The 13,434-nt window shown below is 37.6% G+C and overlaps 1 protein-coding gene across 3 annotated transcripts; it reads right to left on the reverse strand.

Annotated features, from left to right (window-relative positions):
* Window positions 1-782: 782 nt before the first annotated feature.
* On the reverse strand, window positions 783-11,399 carry SPG20 (spastic paraplegia 20 (Troyer syndrome)). Of its 3 annotated transcripts, none has more exons than XM_010194490.1 (8): window positions 10,569-11,399; window positions 9,259-9,456; window positions 7,237-7,250; window positions 6,227-6,339; window positions 5,434-5,628; window positions 4,332-4,490; window positions 4,159-4,249; window positions 783-1,174 (listed from the first exon to the last, which is right to left on the reverse strand). In XM_010194490.1, the coding sequence occupies exons 1-8, from the start codon at window positions 11,397-11,399 to the stop codon at window positions 988-990; spliced, it is 1,788 nt and encodes a 595-aa protein (XP_010192792.1). In that variant the 3' UTR covers window positions 783-987. The 3 variants fall into 3 exon arrangements, with proteins under 3 accessions (XP_010192792.1, XP_010192790.1, XP_010192791.1); XM_010194488.1 differs by lacking the exon at window positions 7,237-7,250 and adding an exon at window positions 8,161-8,265 and having other exon boundaries at window positions 6,227-6,356; XM_010194489.1 differs by lacking the exon at window positions 7,237-7,250 and having other exon boundaries at window positions 6,227-6,356.
* Window positions 11,400-13,434: the final 2,035 nt, after the last annotated feature.

The following is a 13,434-nucleotide window of genomic DNA, read 5'->3' on the forward strand; positions in this document are numbered from 1 at the left end:
ATACTCTGAATCTTTCTAGATTGGCTTAAAAGTACGGAATGCATAGAAGTTCCTAGTGTCCTCTACAGAATGTTTTTACAGAAAAATACTTTAATCTGTGCAAAAACATACTTATCCTATCTACATAAAAATCTCAATCTCAAAGAATCTTTGTTCACTCCTTATGGCGTCAACAGGGAAAAAATATTTTCCTAGAGTGGTAAATACTCTCTTTTTAGAAGAAATGCTTGAGATCTTTGGTTTGCTTATATCATAGAATCATAACATGGTTTGGGTTGAAGGGATCTGAAAGATCATCTACTTCCAACCCCCCTGCCATGGGCAGGGACACCTCCCACTGTGCTGGATGGAAAAAAATAGTTTTAAAGGGAATAAATACCTAGTTACCTGAGGCTCATCTTTCATTTCTTCTAACATGAACTTTGGATAAGATCAGCTGTTTGGTAGCTGAAAAGGGTAATTCTCTATAAAACAATGAAACACAAAGCTTATTTTAGTAGTGCATATTAAATAAGACATGGTGTTTTAGTAAAAATAACTCTTAAGTTTAGTAAAAACCAAAACCAGTAATCCTGTTTGTTCCAGAATTAGTTATCCTGTCCTGTATCACCACCTTCTTTACAAATATAAAGCATTACGAAAATAGTCACAATAGTATTTCTACATTAATCTATTATTCCATATTGTATTTTGAAAAAGTGCTTACAGAGGCAAGTTTATTAACCGCAAAGATATACCCTTCCAGTTGTCTAAAGCCCTGATCCAGTTGTTTAAAACCCATTCAACACAGAACAAGATGTTAAAACAACTTTCATTTTTCCCTTCTACAAATATCCTCCCTACTTTTACATTTTCATGTCAAATTAAGTAACAGTTGCTTGAAAAGTACAGTGTGATTTTGTGCTGTATCGCAGATTAGCAATGTAGTTACTTCTAAATAGGAAGTTTCATCTCTAATGTAAGGCTTTGTGAAATATTTAATTGCTTTCATTTTTTATCCTTCTTCTCTTTATCCAACACTTTATACTCATCTAACACAGCATGGCCGGTTTCCTTTGCAGTTCTCTTTACAACAGCTTTGATACCAATATTGTCAATGTTAAATGCTGTCATACCAACATTGATTGCAGAATTCATAGCGTTGTCTGTAGCATGGCCAGCATCATCTCCATACCTTTAAAAGATAGCAGTTTTGCAGATATGTATACTCACTATTGTTCTCTTTGTTAGAATTCTTTAGAAAGCAAAAATTTAAGCATTACCAAGAATAAACAATAAGCACACAACCTGAATATCTGAAGAATAAAATGAGAAATTACCAAGCCATTTGAGGAAGGGTTGCTCCTCTATCAGACAGATAACTTTTTAAAGATACCAATATGCTTCTGCCCTTTTTCCTCAAAACACCTTCCTGTCTTTCTCCCTCCTTCCCCTCTAGTTTTGAAGAGTAGAAGGCTTATCCATAGAACAATAAGATGAGGGGTGTGGGGGAGCTGTGTGGAATAACCCCTAAGTACTTTTTCACCTAAGTTCTCAGGTAAAACTTCTGGTGCTCTCCATTCCCCCCTGTAAGTCCTCACAGCTAGACCTTGGCAGCTGCTAAACCTTCTCAGTCTGTACCATGGGTGGCAGCACTGAGGAGGAGGAAGGGCAAACCCTGTTACAGAAAAATTTCATTGTGCAGTGGAAACTTATCTGGAGTAACCGAGAATCAATACAGTGGCAAAGGGGAAGGGGGGGAGTGGTCAGGGAGCAAAAGTTACACAAAACCCCAAAAGGCTCAAAGCCATCTTGAGGACCTGTTGAAAATGACCAAGACCTAAAACCTCTGGTCTCACCCCTGGGGTGTGGGTTCAGCTTCTTAATGCTTTAAGGGGCAAGGCAGCAGTCTCGTGTTAATTACTTGAGTGTGAAGAAAGGTGCACATCTACACCAGTAGAGAGAGCATACTGAAGGAGGACAAGAGCATAGTGAGAGCAGCAACTCCAACCATTCCAGACAGCCAGACATGTCCCCCAGAGAGCACTGGAATCAGACAAACCAGGCCAGAGGGAAATATTTCTGGCAGCGTCAGGATCCCAGCAGTTACCAGAGTTACTTTTTCCCTGTGCTTCTTAGGACCAGAGATTCTTTGAGGCCTTCAAATTAAGGCTAGAGAGAAGCACAGAATATCAAAGAATCCAGAAATCTATCACATTACCAGAACAGCAGCCCTAATACGGCTGGAGCCAACAGTGAAACCGAATAAAAAGAAAGAGTGCTTGCTTTGTTTTGTTCTCAATTCTCTGATAGAGTAATAGCCTTGAATCACCACCATCTGATTCGCAGACCACAGAATTAATCTCACAGCAAAAGTGCAGAATTTGTCAATTTGATTTGTTACTTCCACCTCAGGAATATCATTAGCCAGATTTATATAATATCAGTAAAATAAGTAACCTCATTTAAAGTAAAATTGAAGTTTATCCAATACAGTTAGACTAACAATTTCTTAATATTTGATAATTGATTTTTCAGTTTGTTTGTCTCAATTGCATCATTTGCCACTCCTTGGGGTTTTTTGTTTGGTTGGGGTTTTTTGTGGGGGGTTTTTTTTGTGGGGTTTTTTTGCCTGTGGGGTTTTTGTTGTTTTTTTTCTTCTGTTTGGCTTTTTGTTTTCTTAAGAGAAGAGTTTTGCAGATGTAGATATTGCAGTTACTTATACCACTGTAAAAACCCCACTAAGGTAGTAGCATGGTACTTTGACAGAAATATTACTTCTGAAGCTACTTTTTCCCCCAATTCTGATCAACATACACATATGATAAGCATCTCTCTGTAATTCCATTCATGAAGATATTGCAGCTAAATTTTAGACGAGTTTTCTTGATTTAGAGGCACTGTGATGATGCTCCTTTAGCTTTGTTTCCATTAAGTGGAATTTAACTCAATCACTGAAGTATTTTGAGTGGCAGAAATCTTTGTCACTGAAACAGAAACCAGCTTCCAAAAGAGATGTAGAATTGTAATATATTTATATAGATAGATTCTAAAGATCAAATATCAAATATTTTCAACTGTATTGTAGTTAACGGCAACATTTAATTACTTATTGTTTTTCACTCAGTAGCTGTTGACTGCTGATCTCTGTATTTCCTATTTTTATATCTAAAACAAAAACATTAATGTGAATTTACATGAAATGAATACCAGTACAATACCTCCTGACATTTCCACTGCAAACAAACATTAGCAATAAAGCACCACTGACCAGAACTGCACTGTCTGGCCTCCTCCTTGAAATGCATCACAACACAACCCCAAATGCCACTCCACTTAGTACTGCATAGTGATGTTTTCCCTTTTACCTTCTGCTAGTAGCCTGTATGCACTTCCAGCCATCCTTTTAACACCTCTTTTGCTACACTTATCACCAATTCCATTTAACCTACATTCTTTTGCTTACCGTTCACTTTCTATTATACCTATTGCACTTTTTTCCAGGGCTGTTTTTCATACATTTTGCAGTTATTTCAGTATATTCCCATATTCTCCACAGCATCTTCCAGTACATACATTCAACTTTGTTCTTTCTATCATTTTAGTAATCCCAAATCCCAATCATCTTAATCCCAAATGTTACTACCCTCTTCCCCCATTATCTTTTCCGAAGACTTCTCTATTTTGCAAGTTAAGGCTATCCTATTATTGCTATTGATGCTTTAGATTTCCTTACACAATTTTTGTAAATTTGTACTTTGCTGTACCTCCTCACTTTAGTCAGATCTGCTGACAGATGGAAGTTCTTCCAGTTTTCTTCAAATTTAGCTAAGTTTACATAAATTCAGGATGAGAGCTGAGAGTTTTAAACCCGTATCTTTTTTCATAATGGCACTATGCTGTAGGGCAGATATAAATCTCAACATTATTGTAACACAGCCTGAAGCTGCAGTACTTCTAGAAGAGAGCCAAAAAATACCACATTTACTCATTTCATATTTTTGCTTTAAGGAGATGCTCATTACTGTGCCCTTAGCAGCTAATAATGTGCTGCCTAATAACAGCAAAGCAGGTATTTCAGTTAGTTTCCCTGCACTTTCATAAGGTTTTTTTTTGGCCAGTACTCAAACACAAGGACAATATGTTGTAAAAGATGAAACCAGTAAAAACATAACTTACTTGTATTTGACAGTTTTTACAGTCTCCGTTGAAACACTTTTAGCAATGCACTTTGCTGCACTTTCTAAACCTTGCCACACTGTTGAAAACCCTGTAAAAATGAACAGTTTCTTTGAGTTCATGCAAACAGTATAAAAAGTATGCAATTAAAAAAGCATAGGAATTCTTATTACCTTGAACTCCACTTGCTGCTACCACCAGAGCACCATCAAAAGTGGATTTGCCATCTTTATCTTTCTTAAGGGCTTCTGGAACTAATTTGCTGCCGTGCTTCTTCACGTGTGGAGCCAGCTCCTTTCCAACACAGCTTGCTATAGAACACACTCCCTCAACTACCATAAAACAATAGGATGCACATTATTTAGTGAGAACATAGACCATCTTTCTTTAAAGGTAAGTACTGCTTCTATTTAAATATGCTTATTTGAAAGACAGACATTAACGCATGCTTAAGTACCTAACTGACAGAGAAGAAACCTTATTTTTCAGATTCTGCACAGCTCCTAAGAAACAAGTAAGGTTGGTCTTTTGCCTAAAAAGCACTTTAAGAGAAATACATAGACATCTCACACTCTAATTTCAAGAAACTGTTTCCATTGTTTTGCTACCCCCCAACTTGCAGATAGGGAACAAGCTGTGTTTCTTTCCTGACTTGTCTTCCTTCTTACAGTCATTCCAGCTCTTCAAAGTAGTTTTGTAACATCCAGCACAATTTGCTTTTAAACTTGGATGAGTCACTAGACACTAAATATAAACATTAATGCAAATAAATAACAGGACAAAGTAACTGAAAGCTGCTAGGGTTACCAAGCACCTCTGAACACCAACCCATTTCTATCTGGAAGTTTATACATAGTCTAATGGACTTGTTTCGGGTGTGCATATATAAAAACATGCACACATGTATTCTCTAGTGGTATAATATGTATGTTAGTAACCAGTGACACTACAGCTTTTAAAATACATGGTTATCAACTTAAGAATAGAGAAAGAGCCCATTTTGAATTAACTGTCTAAAACTTAGAAAAACATGCCAAACTTAAGACTAGACAGACGATTCTTTTAGGAAAGAAAAAGGTGCTCAAGGCCATATAATAAATATTAGTTCTAAAGCATGCTTCTTGCAGGGGATAACTAGACACAAACTACTGATCACTGGACTTCATCAGATCAGTCCCTCCTCTAGTTCATTGCCTAGAGAAACCTGCTCTCATTTTACAGAATATTTTTTATTTAAGGCAAAAATATAATATACTATGAGATGGAAATTGTTACCTAAGAATTGGCTGACTTTCACAGCTCCTCCAGTAGCCTGTTTTGCTACATGAAGCCCCTTTGCTACAGTTGGGTTGACTTCCAGAGGTTTTTCTTCCGGTTGAATGTGTTCTCGTAGTTTAGAAGCTCCTTTGTGGATAACTTTACCAGTAAATTCTGCTCCTTTCACTAGGCCCCAGCTTACCCAAGATGCACCTTCAAAGCAAAAATTGTTTTTATTAGAATGCACAATCTGACAGACCATGACTCCTACAGCTTTCCCTTCTCTGCAACACTGACTTTAGAAACATGCCTGATTACATGCATCCTGATTACACAGTCAGCAATTACACTCTTCCCTGAATGGGCCAACACAAATTCCTGCAATGATTTCTGCTCTTACACCACCCAGATTTTTTCAGGTCACTTTGTGTAAGTTATATACAGCCACTCCTCATCCCAATGTCAGCTTAATACAGATACTCAGTTTTTTCATAGATATCAAAGCCCCAGCTGTGTCAGAAGTGACAGAACTGCACATCTCAATGCTATTAACAGTCTGAAAACATACAACCCATCCCTCTAGCCCTCCTAGAGGATTCATATTTATCACAGCCAGGTGGTGGTCAATAGTACATTCCAAAGGTTCTCAGAGGAGAAGAAAATAAAGTGTTTACCTGCAGAAATCACAATAGATACCTGCTTTAATATAACTGCTCATACAGGAGTAGAATTGTTCTATCACAGTGGTGTGAGTCACAGGGGTTACTCACAGAGGTTTATATTCAGCGTAATCCTCGTATTACAACAGTACCTGACAAGATTCCATGGGCAACTTTCTCACTCCATTCTGGCAACTCTTTTTGATTTTCTGCTCCTTCGGGTTGTGGTTGGATATGCACAGTCTGAGGCAAGTTAACTGCATCACTAGAGGCTTCTGAAGGCTAACAAGTGAAAGTACACATCTGAGAATCTACTTTGCAACATATCATCAGGATTTCATCTGGTTTAGATCATACAGATCCATTATCAGAAAACAGTAATGCTGTGTATTTCTTGGGTAAGTGCACAGAAATTCAGATATCTGTGATTCAATTACATTTGCACATAAATGCTATGTAGTCAAAAGACGCTTATCAGACAGCTCAGCATTTTCTGCACACTTTCTTCATTCAGTTACAATGAAAAGATTTGCATGCCAACATGGCCATATGGTCAAGTAACTAAATAGGGAAAACTTACAGTACAAGTTAACTACCAAAAAAGGTAAGAGACTTGTCCATCTGTCATTTTTATCTTCTCAGAGGGAAGTCAACTCTGTTGTTATTCAGTATGGGTACTGCAGTCTTTGGTCAGAGAATCCAGCTGCACTAAAAGGATGCACCTGTTCTGGTTGTTTTGCTCCTCATCCTTCCCTCTCAAATTCAAAACTAAAGGAGATTATTCATTCTATGTGCTGTCAATGCTTTTGCAGACCAGCACAGCCAAGGAACACATCAAGCTGTGCATGACACTGCTTACCATTTAAAGTTGGGTGGACAGATTCTGCGTGATTTCATGTAAAACACTAGAGCTTCTGGAGCAGACATTAATCATACAATCATAGCAACCACCACCACAGTTTGGTTAGTGTTTCTAAAATCACTTTATGCAGTTCACAGACAATCCATAGTTAAACTTTAGAGAAGCAAAAAAACTGTCATAGATTTAGGTTTTGGTTAGGATTCTATTTTCAGGACTTTTCCCATGTAAAAGTAAAAACACCCACCACATATTAATGATTGAGAACACTGCTAGTCAATGACAGATAGAAAAAAAAAAAACCTTTTTTGTTTAGTCTAGAAGAGTCTAAATGAAAGCATTCACAAATGAAACCTATGAACAGAACAGAATACACAATATAGAATGATATGTGACAGTACATGGAATTACTGGATTCCCCTGAAATATTTACTGAAAATAAAACCAAGGTATTGTACAAAGATGATTGCTGCAGTAAAACAAAACAAAAGCAACATTAACAGAAAAGAATAGATAAGTCTCAGAAAGTTGCTAGGTTAACAACATATCACTGACTTGTGCTGTATCATCAATTACTGCTTGACAGCAGTGGAAAATCTCATGTCTAAGAAATGTCTTTAGCACGTGACCAAAACACTTTGTGGGCTGAGCAGGAAAAATAACCTTAATACACAGCTATAACTAAAACAACAAAAAAAATTAAAAATTAAAAATTTAGTTACACCACAGTTTGGGTCACTATATAAAAAAAACAGTCAATGAGGCTTATAAGGCCTTTACTAAGGAGGAGAAATGGATTCTCTAATAAGAAAGGCCACTCTATACATCAGTATAGTATATATTAGTGTATAGCATATATTAGTGTATACACTAACTATACATTAGATATAGTTGTTAATTAGATCCTCATGACTACTATATAAAACAGATACATTACATGTATCAGACTAGGCTTTGAAGTATTTGTGCTTTATCACAAAGTTTTTAAAATTCCATAAATCTGCTACTGATTTCCAAAATATGGTGGCATGCAGTAACTGGACCAGCTCTCAGCAAACAAACAAGAAACCAAATTAAAAACAAAACAAAACAAAACAAAAAATCCAAATGCACAGGGCACAGCATACATTGCTGCTTTCTCTCAGCAGTTCTAACATGTATCTCAGTGACAATTCTTTTTTTTTTTTTTTAAGTATGAAATTTTGGAATCACTGTCCTGGAATTTACCTGGACTTTGTGGCCAGACATCTGTTTAAATTTATCTTGAAAATGCGCGCTCTCAGTTGCTGGGAGCTCTGAAGATAACCCTACTCTCTCATGGGATCCTGGCACCTGTGACATTGTATCAGGGAACATTAACAAAAACATGGAATTTTAGGACAATAAGGAACTAATGAGATATCCCATCTGAACTACTTCCATGCAGGAAAGATTACAGATTTTTATCCAGTAAGTCTGGCACTGAAACATCACATAATTCTGTAGTACTTTTCCTTTTAAATAAAGATTAGTGGCCTCCTGTGCCAGTGAAATTCCATGCTGAACTCAACAGGATTTATATCAGAACTCTGCTCACATGGCAGGCTGCAAACTGGTCCTTCATCATCACTGCATCCAAGTCCTGACGATTCAACAGGAGTCCATCTTTCATGAAAAGATGTAATCTTGCTATGAGCTTTTAAGTAGTTATTGATTACCATTCTTCCTGAAATGGTGCTCCAGTGCTCTTACAGTAACACTTTTAACCTTTTTTCCAGTCACGGTATCTTATTGCACCTTTGTTAGACTATGGGTTTTTTCTATTTTCGCTATCTGTTAATATCTTACTGTAATAAGGCACTAGATTTATCTGTTTTGAGATCCCACTTGAAGGCAGATTTTTAAGGTACATGTTATTTTCACAGGCCTTCTCTGAAGCAGCTTAACATTTTTGAACTGTAAACACATTTGGGCACAATATTGCAAGAATGATATCACCAAAACTACACAGTGTATGAGCACACAGGAAAAAATGTTCTTTCTCCTGAACACAAAATTTCATGTTGGGTCTTAGGTTCTCTTTTGGAAATATATAAAAAATATGCAAAATAGCCTCCAATTCTTTTCTGTGCTTACAATTTAAAATTTAGAATTTGTGTCCTTCTACCTCACAGAGCCTACAGTTTTATTACTAGGCATGCTTAATCTTGGCTACTTTATTCCTCACTGGTGAACTTACCAAGCAAGACACAAAACTTTGCAGTTTTACACAGCTGTAAATGGGAGAATATATTGATCACTGCCACCTTAAAAAAGCCAGCTTAAAAAGGCTGCCCAGAGATTTACCTGGATTCGAAGGTCAGACATCTGCTTTAAGAGATCCTCAAACAGCTCTCTGTCACCTGCTGGAAGTTCTGAAGACAACACTACTCCCACATAGGAGCCTGGTATCTGAGACATGGTGTCAGGGAACATGTAGACTCCAGTATTGCAGCACAGAACAGGAGACTGGTTACACATCAGAGGATACAACCAGTCACAAACCTAGAAAAGTATGTAAGGAAATTAAAGGATCCTTTCAAAAAGAAAGGCAGGCAGAACATACTGATAAGCACCACAAACTTGCTTTTCCATAAAGTTTAGTAAGAAAAATAAAAAAGCCTTATGCCATCTTGAAAAAAACCCTAAACCAACAAAACAACCCAAAACCAAACAAAAACCCCACATGACTGGAAATATTATTCTTGATTAGTCCTGACAGTCTAATATAGTGAAAATACTAATTTTCACAGGACTGTAATTCAGGCTGGTAGCCTCTTAACTGAGGTCCAGTCTTGATGCCCAGGTGTAGCAGCAGATGAAATGTGCTGCCGAACAAGTTCTGTTCTATTCACTGCACCTGTGTATCTCAGGACAGGTTTATATCATAGGATAAACAGAACGTCTGGCTGTTGCTGGCCAACTGTTGAAGACTGCTAACATTAGCGGAAGTGAACAGCAGACCTAAAACCAGTAGATGGTTTTATTTTATTCCTCCAAATTTCTCCTTCACTGATGAGCCTTCCAACAGCCAATCTTAGCAGCAATGAGGAGCTCCAAAGTCAGAAAACTGACCAGAAGCACTAGGTACATTACAGAGCATGCCCACATGAAGCAAGCATTGACTAAAAAATCCAAGTAAGGCATCTTTTTTTTATTTGTAGTTCAGAATCTGGATTAACATGGGCCCTGAAATTCCAAATTATCAGTTGTCCTAACTGCAACACCTTGTCACTAGTTGAGACTGAAATGGGTAGCACACAAGCCCATTTTACACTGGCATGTACAATAGGTGTATCAACATGTCTTCTCTACGTAAAGAAAGGGAAGTTAATTTTACTAAATGAGAAGACATGTTAAACCAACTCCTTTACAAAATGGAGTTCACCAGAACAGTCAGCACTTGAGAACCCTGGGAAGTCAGAGAGGTCATTTTCCCAGAAAAAACAATAAAAGCATGCATTTGCAGAGAAACATTATTCCAAGAGATGTAACATCCTTCATGCTGTCACACACAGATTAAAGCTCAGAGGAGCAAGAACTCGTGAAGATTCCCTTCTAAAGTTTTATGACAGTTTTTGAAATATAATTAAAGGAGAAAATTATTTTCCTGTTACCTGAAGAAATGCAGGTGGACGATTCTGGGCTGTCCCACTATCTGTATCCAAGAACTTCACAATGCGTAGATATCCAGGATATGAAGGAGCACTGACCTGTCCATCAGGAGTCACAAAGAAAATCTGTACTCCTTGGGGAATCAAGATAAGCTCGTCTGCATCCACTCCCAGGTTTTCAAGAGGAGGTGGCTGAGTACACTTACTATAGTAGTCCTCACCTACGGAAGAAAACTCCCCAGAGTCTGTGCCGTAAGACACAGTAAAATGGCCATTGGTAGCTTGAGGAGTATAGGCAGGAGGTGCTTCATTTGGCAGACAAAGAGGTTTTGCAGCTGATGGACTTGTAGCTGGCAGTTGCCCCTGGCTCACGGTTGCAGCACTTCCATCTGCTGCAGCTGGCCGACTTGGTACAAGCAGAGAACTGGGGGCGGGGGGTCTTTTCGGCTTTTCTTTGGAAGGGATGGATGGGTACAACTTGGGCACCCCAGCAGAGGCATCCATGGCGGCAGGCCCTGCTTGCACAGGTGCGGTGTTTTGTTCCAGAATGCCAAGTCGCGCATGAACATTTTGGAGGGTCTCCCTCATCTTCTGTTGCATTTGCCTGGCAGACTCCCACTGGGACCCTACACATGCAGGACCCTGCGATGGAATGCTAATTCCTCGGAGTAAGTGGTCAAGTCCTTGCTCATAATAACCTCTTGCCTCTTCCTTCTGACCCTTTTCATCTGTATTCAGTCCTTTATTAATAAAAAGAAAGGCTTTCCTGTATTCTTCATTAATAGCTTTAATATTTGCATCTTCTTGCATAACCGGATCCTGTAGTTGTTCCATCACTGCAAATTGGAATAGATTAGTGAGAGTATTCACAGATGAAGCCAAACAAAGCCTACCTTAGAATAAAATGTCTTCTAATTGGTTTCTAACAATGACCATACTTCCTGTATCAGCAGAGAGCTATCTAGTTGCTTGCTACAGGGGTTGGTAAGTTATGGTTATCTCCTATTAACCTTCAGATTTAGAATATATTATTCCGAGTCAGCAAGGAATTTAACTCTATAACCATGGCACCTTGTTACATCACAGAGAGGTATTTCTTAAAAGTTAAACAACAGAAGAATATGGATATGTCTTATATTAAACTTTCCATCTTAAAAAGTATTATGATAAGTAGAAAATAGTGGAGTAAAAAAATAATTTCAAATCTAACTTTACTTTTCATAATAATTTTTTAAAAACTCCAGAGTATTAAAAAATTCAGATAACATTTTGTGTCTTTAAATAAAGGCTGAATTTACAAATTCAGTACATTTCTATTTAAATTATTTAAAGGAAGGCACTCAACAGATTTAAATAAATCTTGATAGACTTCAAGATAGACACAGAATTGGGAAGAAATACTTTGAACAACTAAAGCTATGCCTTACAAAATATAAACAGGAAAATACTTTTACGTTTATAAAGTGAGAAAGACACTGGCATCTTCCTGTCTTCACTGTGCAGGTGACAAAAACCTGAAGTACCAATATGTACAAAAGGTTGCAGGTTCTGTTTCTGTTTTGGAATTACTTCCTCATGCAGCCTCACATAGATTTCAACAACTGAAGAGCAGAAAATAACCCAATATGTTTATTTGAACCTTTAAATAAAAATTATTTGAACCATTATTTAAACGCATAAAAATCACTATTTTAACTGAATGCAGCTCTTCAGTCTTGGCCAAATGCAGCAAATACCAATCATTCTTGGACTAAGATTGTGTTTACAACACAAAATGTAAAAAAATGCCAGTGAGGTTTTTGCTGACAGCGTTGAGGCATTGTCAATTCAGAAAAATCAGACTACTGATGATGGAAAACAAAAATGCGATACTATTGAAAAATGAAAGAGCATGCATTTTAAAGAAAAAACAGTGGTTATGTACTGTAAGCTGGATGGGAGAAAGGAGAAAAATCTACAGACATCTGTCAATCAATGATAGCAAGCTACAGAAAATATGGAGGTAAGAAAAATTCAAAGTGTGAAAAGAAAAACATTTCCGTTACACATACGAAAGCATTAATGCCACTGTACTGGTGAGACCTCACACAACGCTGAGTTACTTAAAGAAAACTACCCCAGAAGTAGTACAAGTACCCCAGTACAAGAAGAGGCATGCAGAAGGCTACTGAAATTTTCTGGTGAACCAATTTCTTTTCCCTAGACAGAGGTAAATTTGGCTTACCAAGCCCTTAAACCAAAGGCTATGATAATGGGTTAGTCACAATAAACTGGATGAAAAGAAGAAAGTAAATCAGGAAAGAAAAAAATAACTACTGAAATCCAAACTTTTATTAAAATCCTGAAATGGCAACTATATTTAAGTTTACTTAATGTCTCTTCTTGTTTTAGTCTAACTATCAGTAAAGTAATAAATAAATAAATATATAATCTGGAAAATATCCTTCCCCTATGCCAACAAAAACAGAGAAACTTAAGTGCAGGTCATGAAAAGATTTTAAAGAGGCAAAAATGGAATGCTGCACTCTACTCCCACATCCTTTATGATCAGAATGCAGGTGTAGCTCTTATGCGACTGATGCATCTGCAGTCGTGTGTAATCTGAAACACATCTGTATTTCTACAATGAAACAGAATCCAATTTAATGCAAAAGACAAGACGCTGATTTCAGTCCAATGACAGACATGTAGGTCTGTGACAAGGACAGCTTGGGAAGGCAGCCCACATGGAGCGGATCAGCAGCTCGCTGCCCATTTCCCATCAGGGAGCAGGAAAACAAATCTTGGGCTGGAGGGGTTTTTTCTGGTTGATTGCAGTCACCTGCTGCCAGTAGGCTCCACATCTTTGACTTAAGCTGAAGAACACCAC

This window comes from Mesitornis unicolor, unplaced genomic scaffold, assembly GCF_000695765.1.
Source record: "Mesitornis unicolor isolate BGI_N332 unplaced genomic scaffold, ASM69576v1 scaffold32421, whole genome shotgun sequence".
NCBI lineage: Eukaryota > Metazoa > Chordata > Aves > Mesitornithiformes > Mesitornithidae > Mesitornis > Mesitornis unicolor.

Excerpts from the sequence above, each read along its gene's own strand:
- SPG20 (XM_010194488.1), bottom strand. The coding sequence starts at position 11,399 with ATGGAACAACTACAGGATCCGGTTATGCAAGAAGATGCAAATATTAAA. Across the intron at positions 8,266-9,258 it reads TGTCTGACCTTCGAATCCAG|GTGCCAGGATCCCATGAGAG; the intron begins GTAAATCTCTGG and ends ACAATGTCACAG. Across the intron at positions 4,491-5,433 it reads GAAAGTCAGCCAATTCTTAG|TTGAGGGAGTGTGTTCTATA; the intron begins GTAACAATTTCC and ends GTTTTATGGTAG.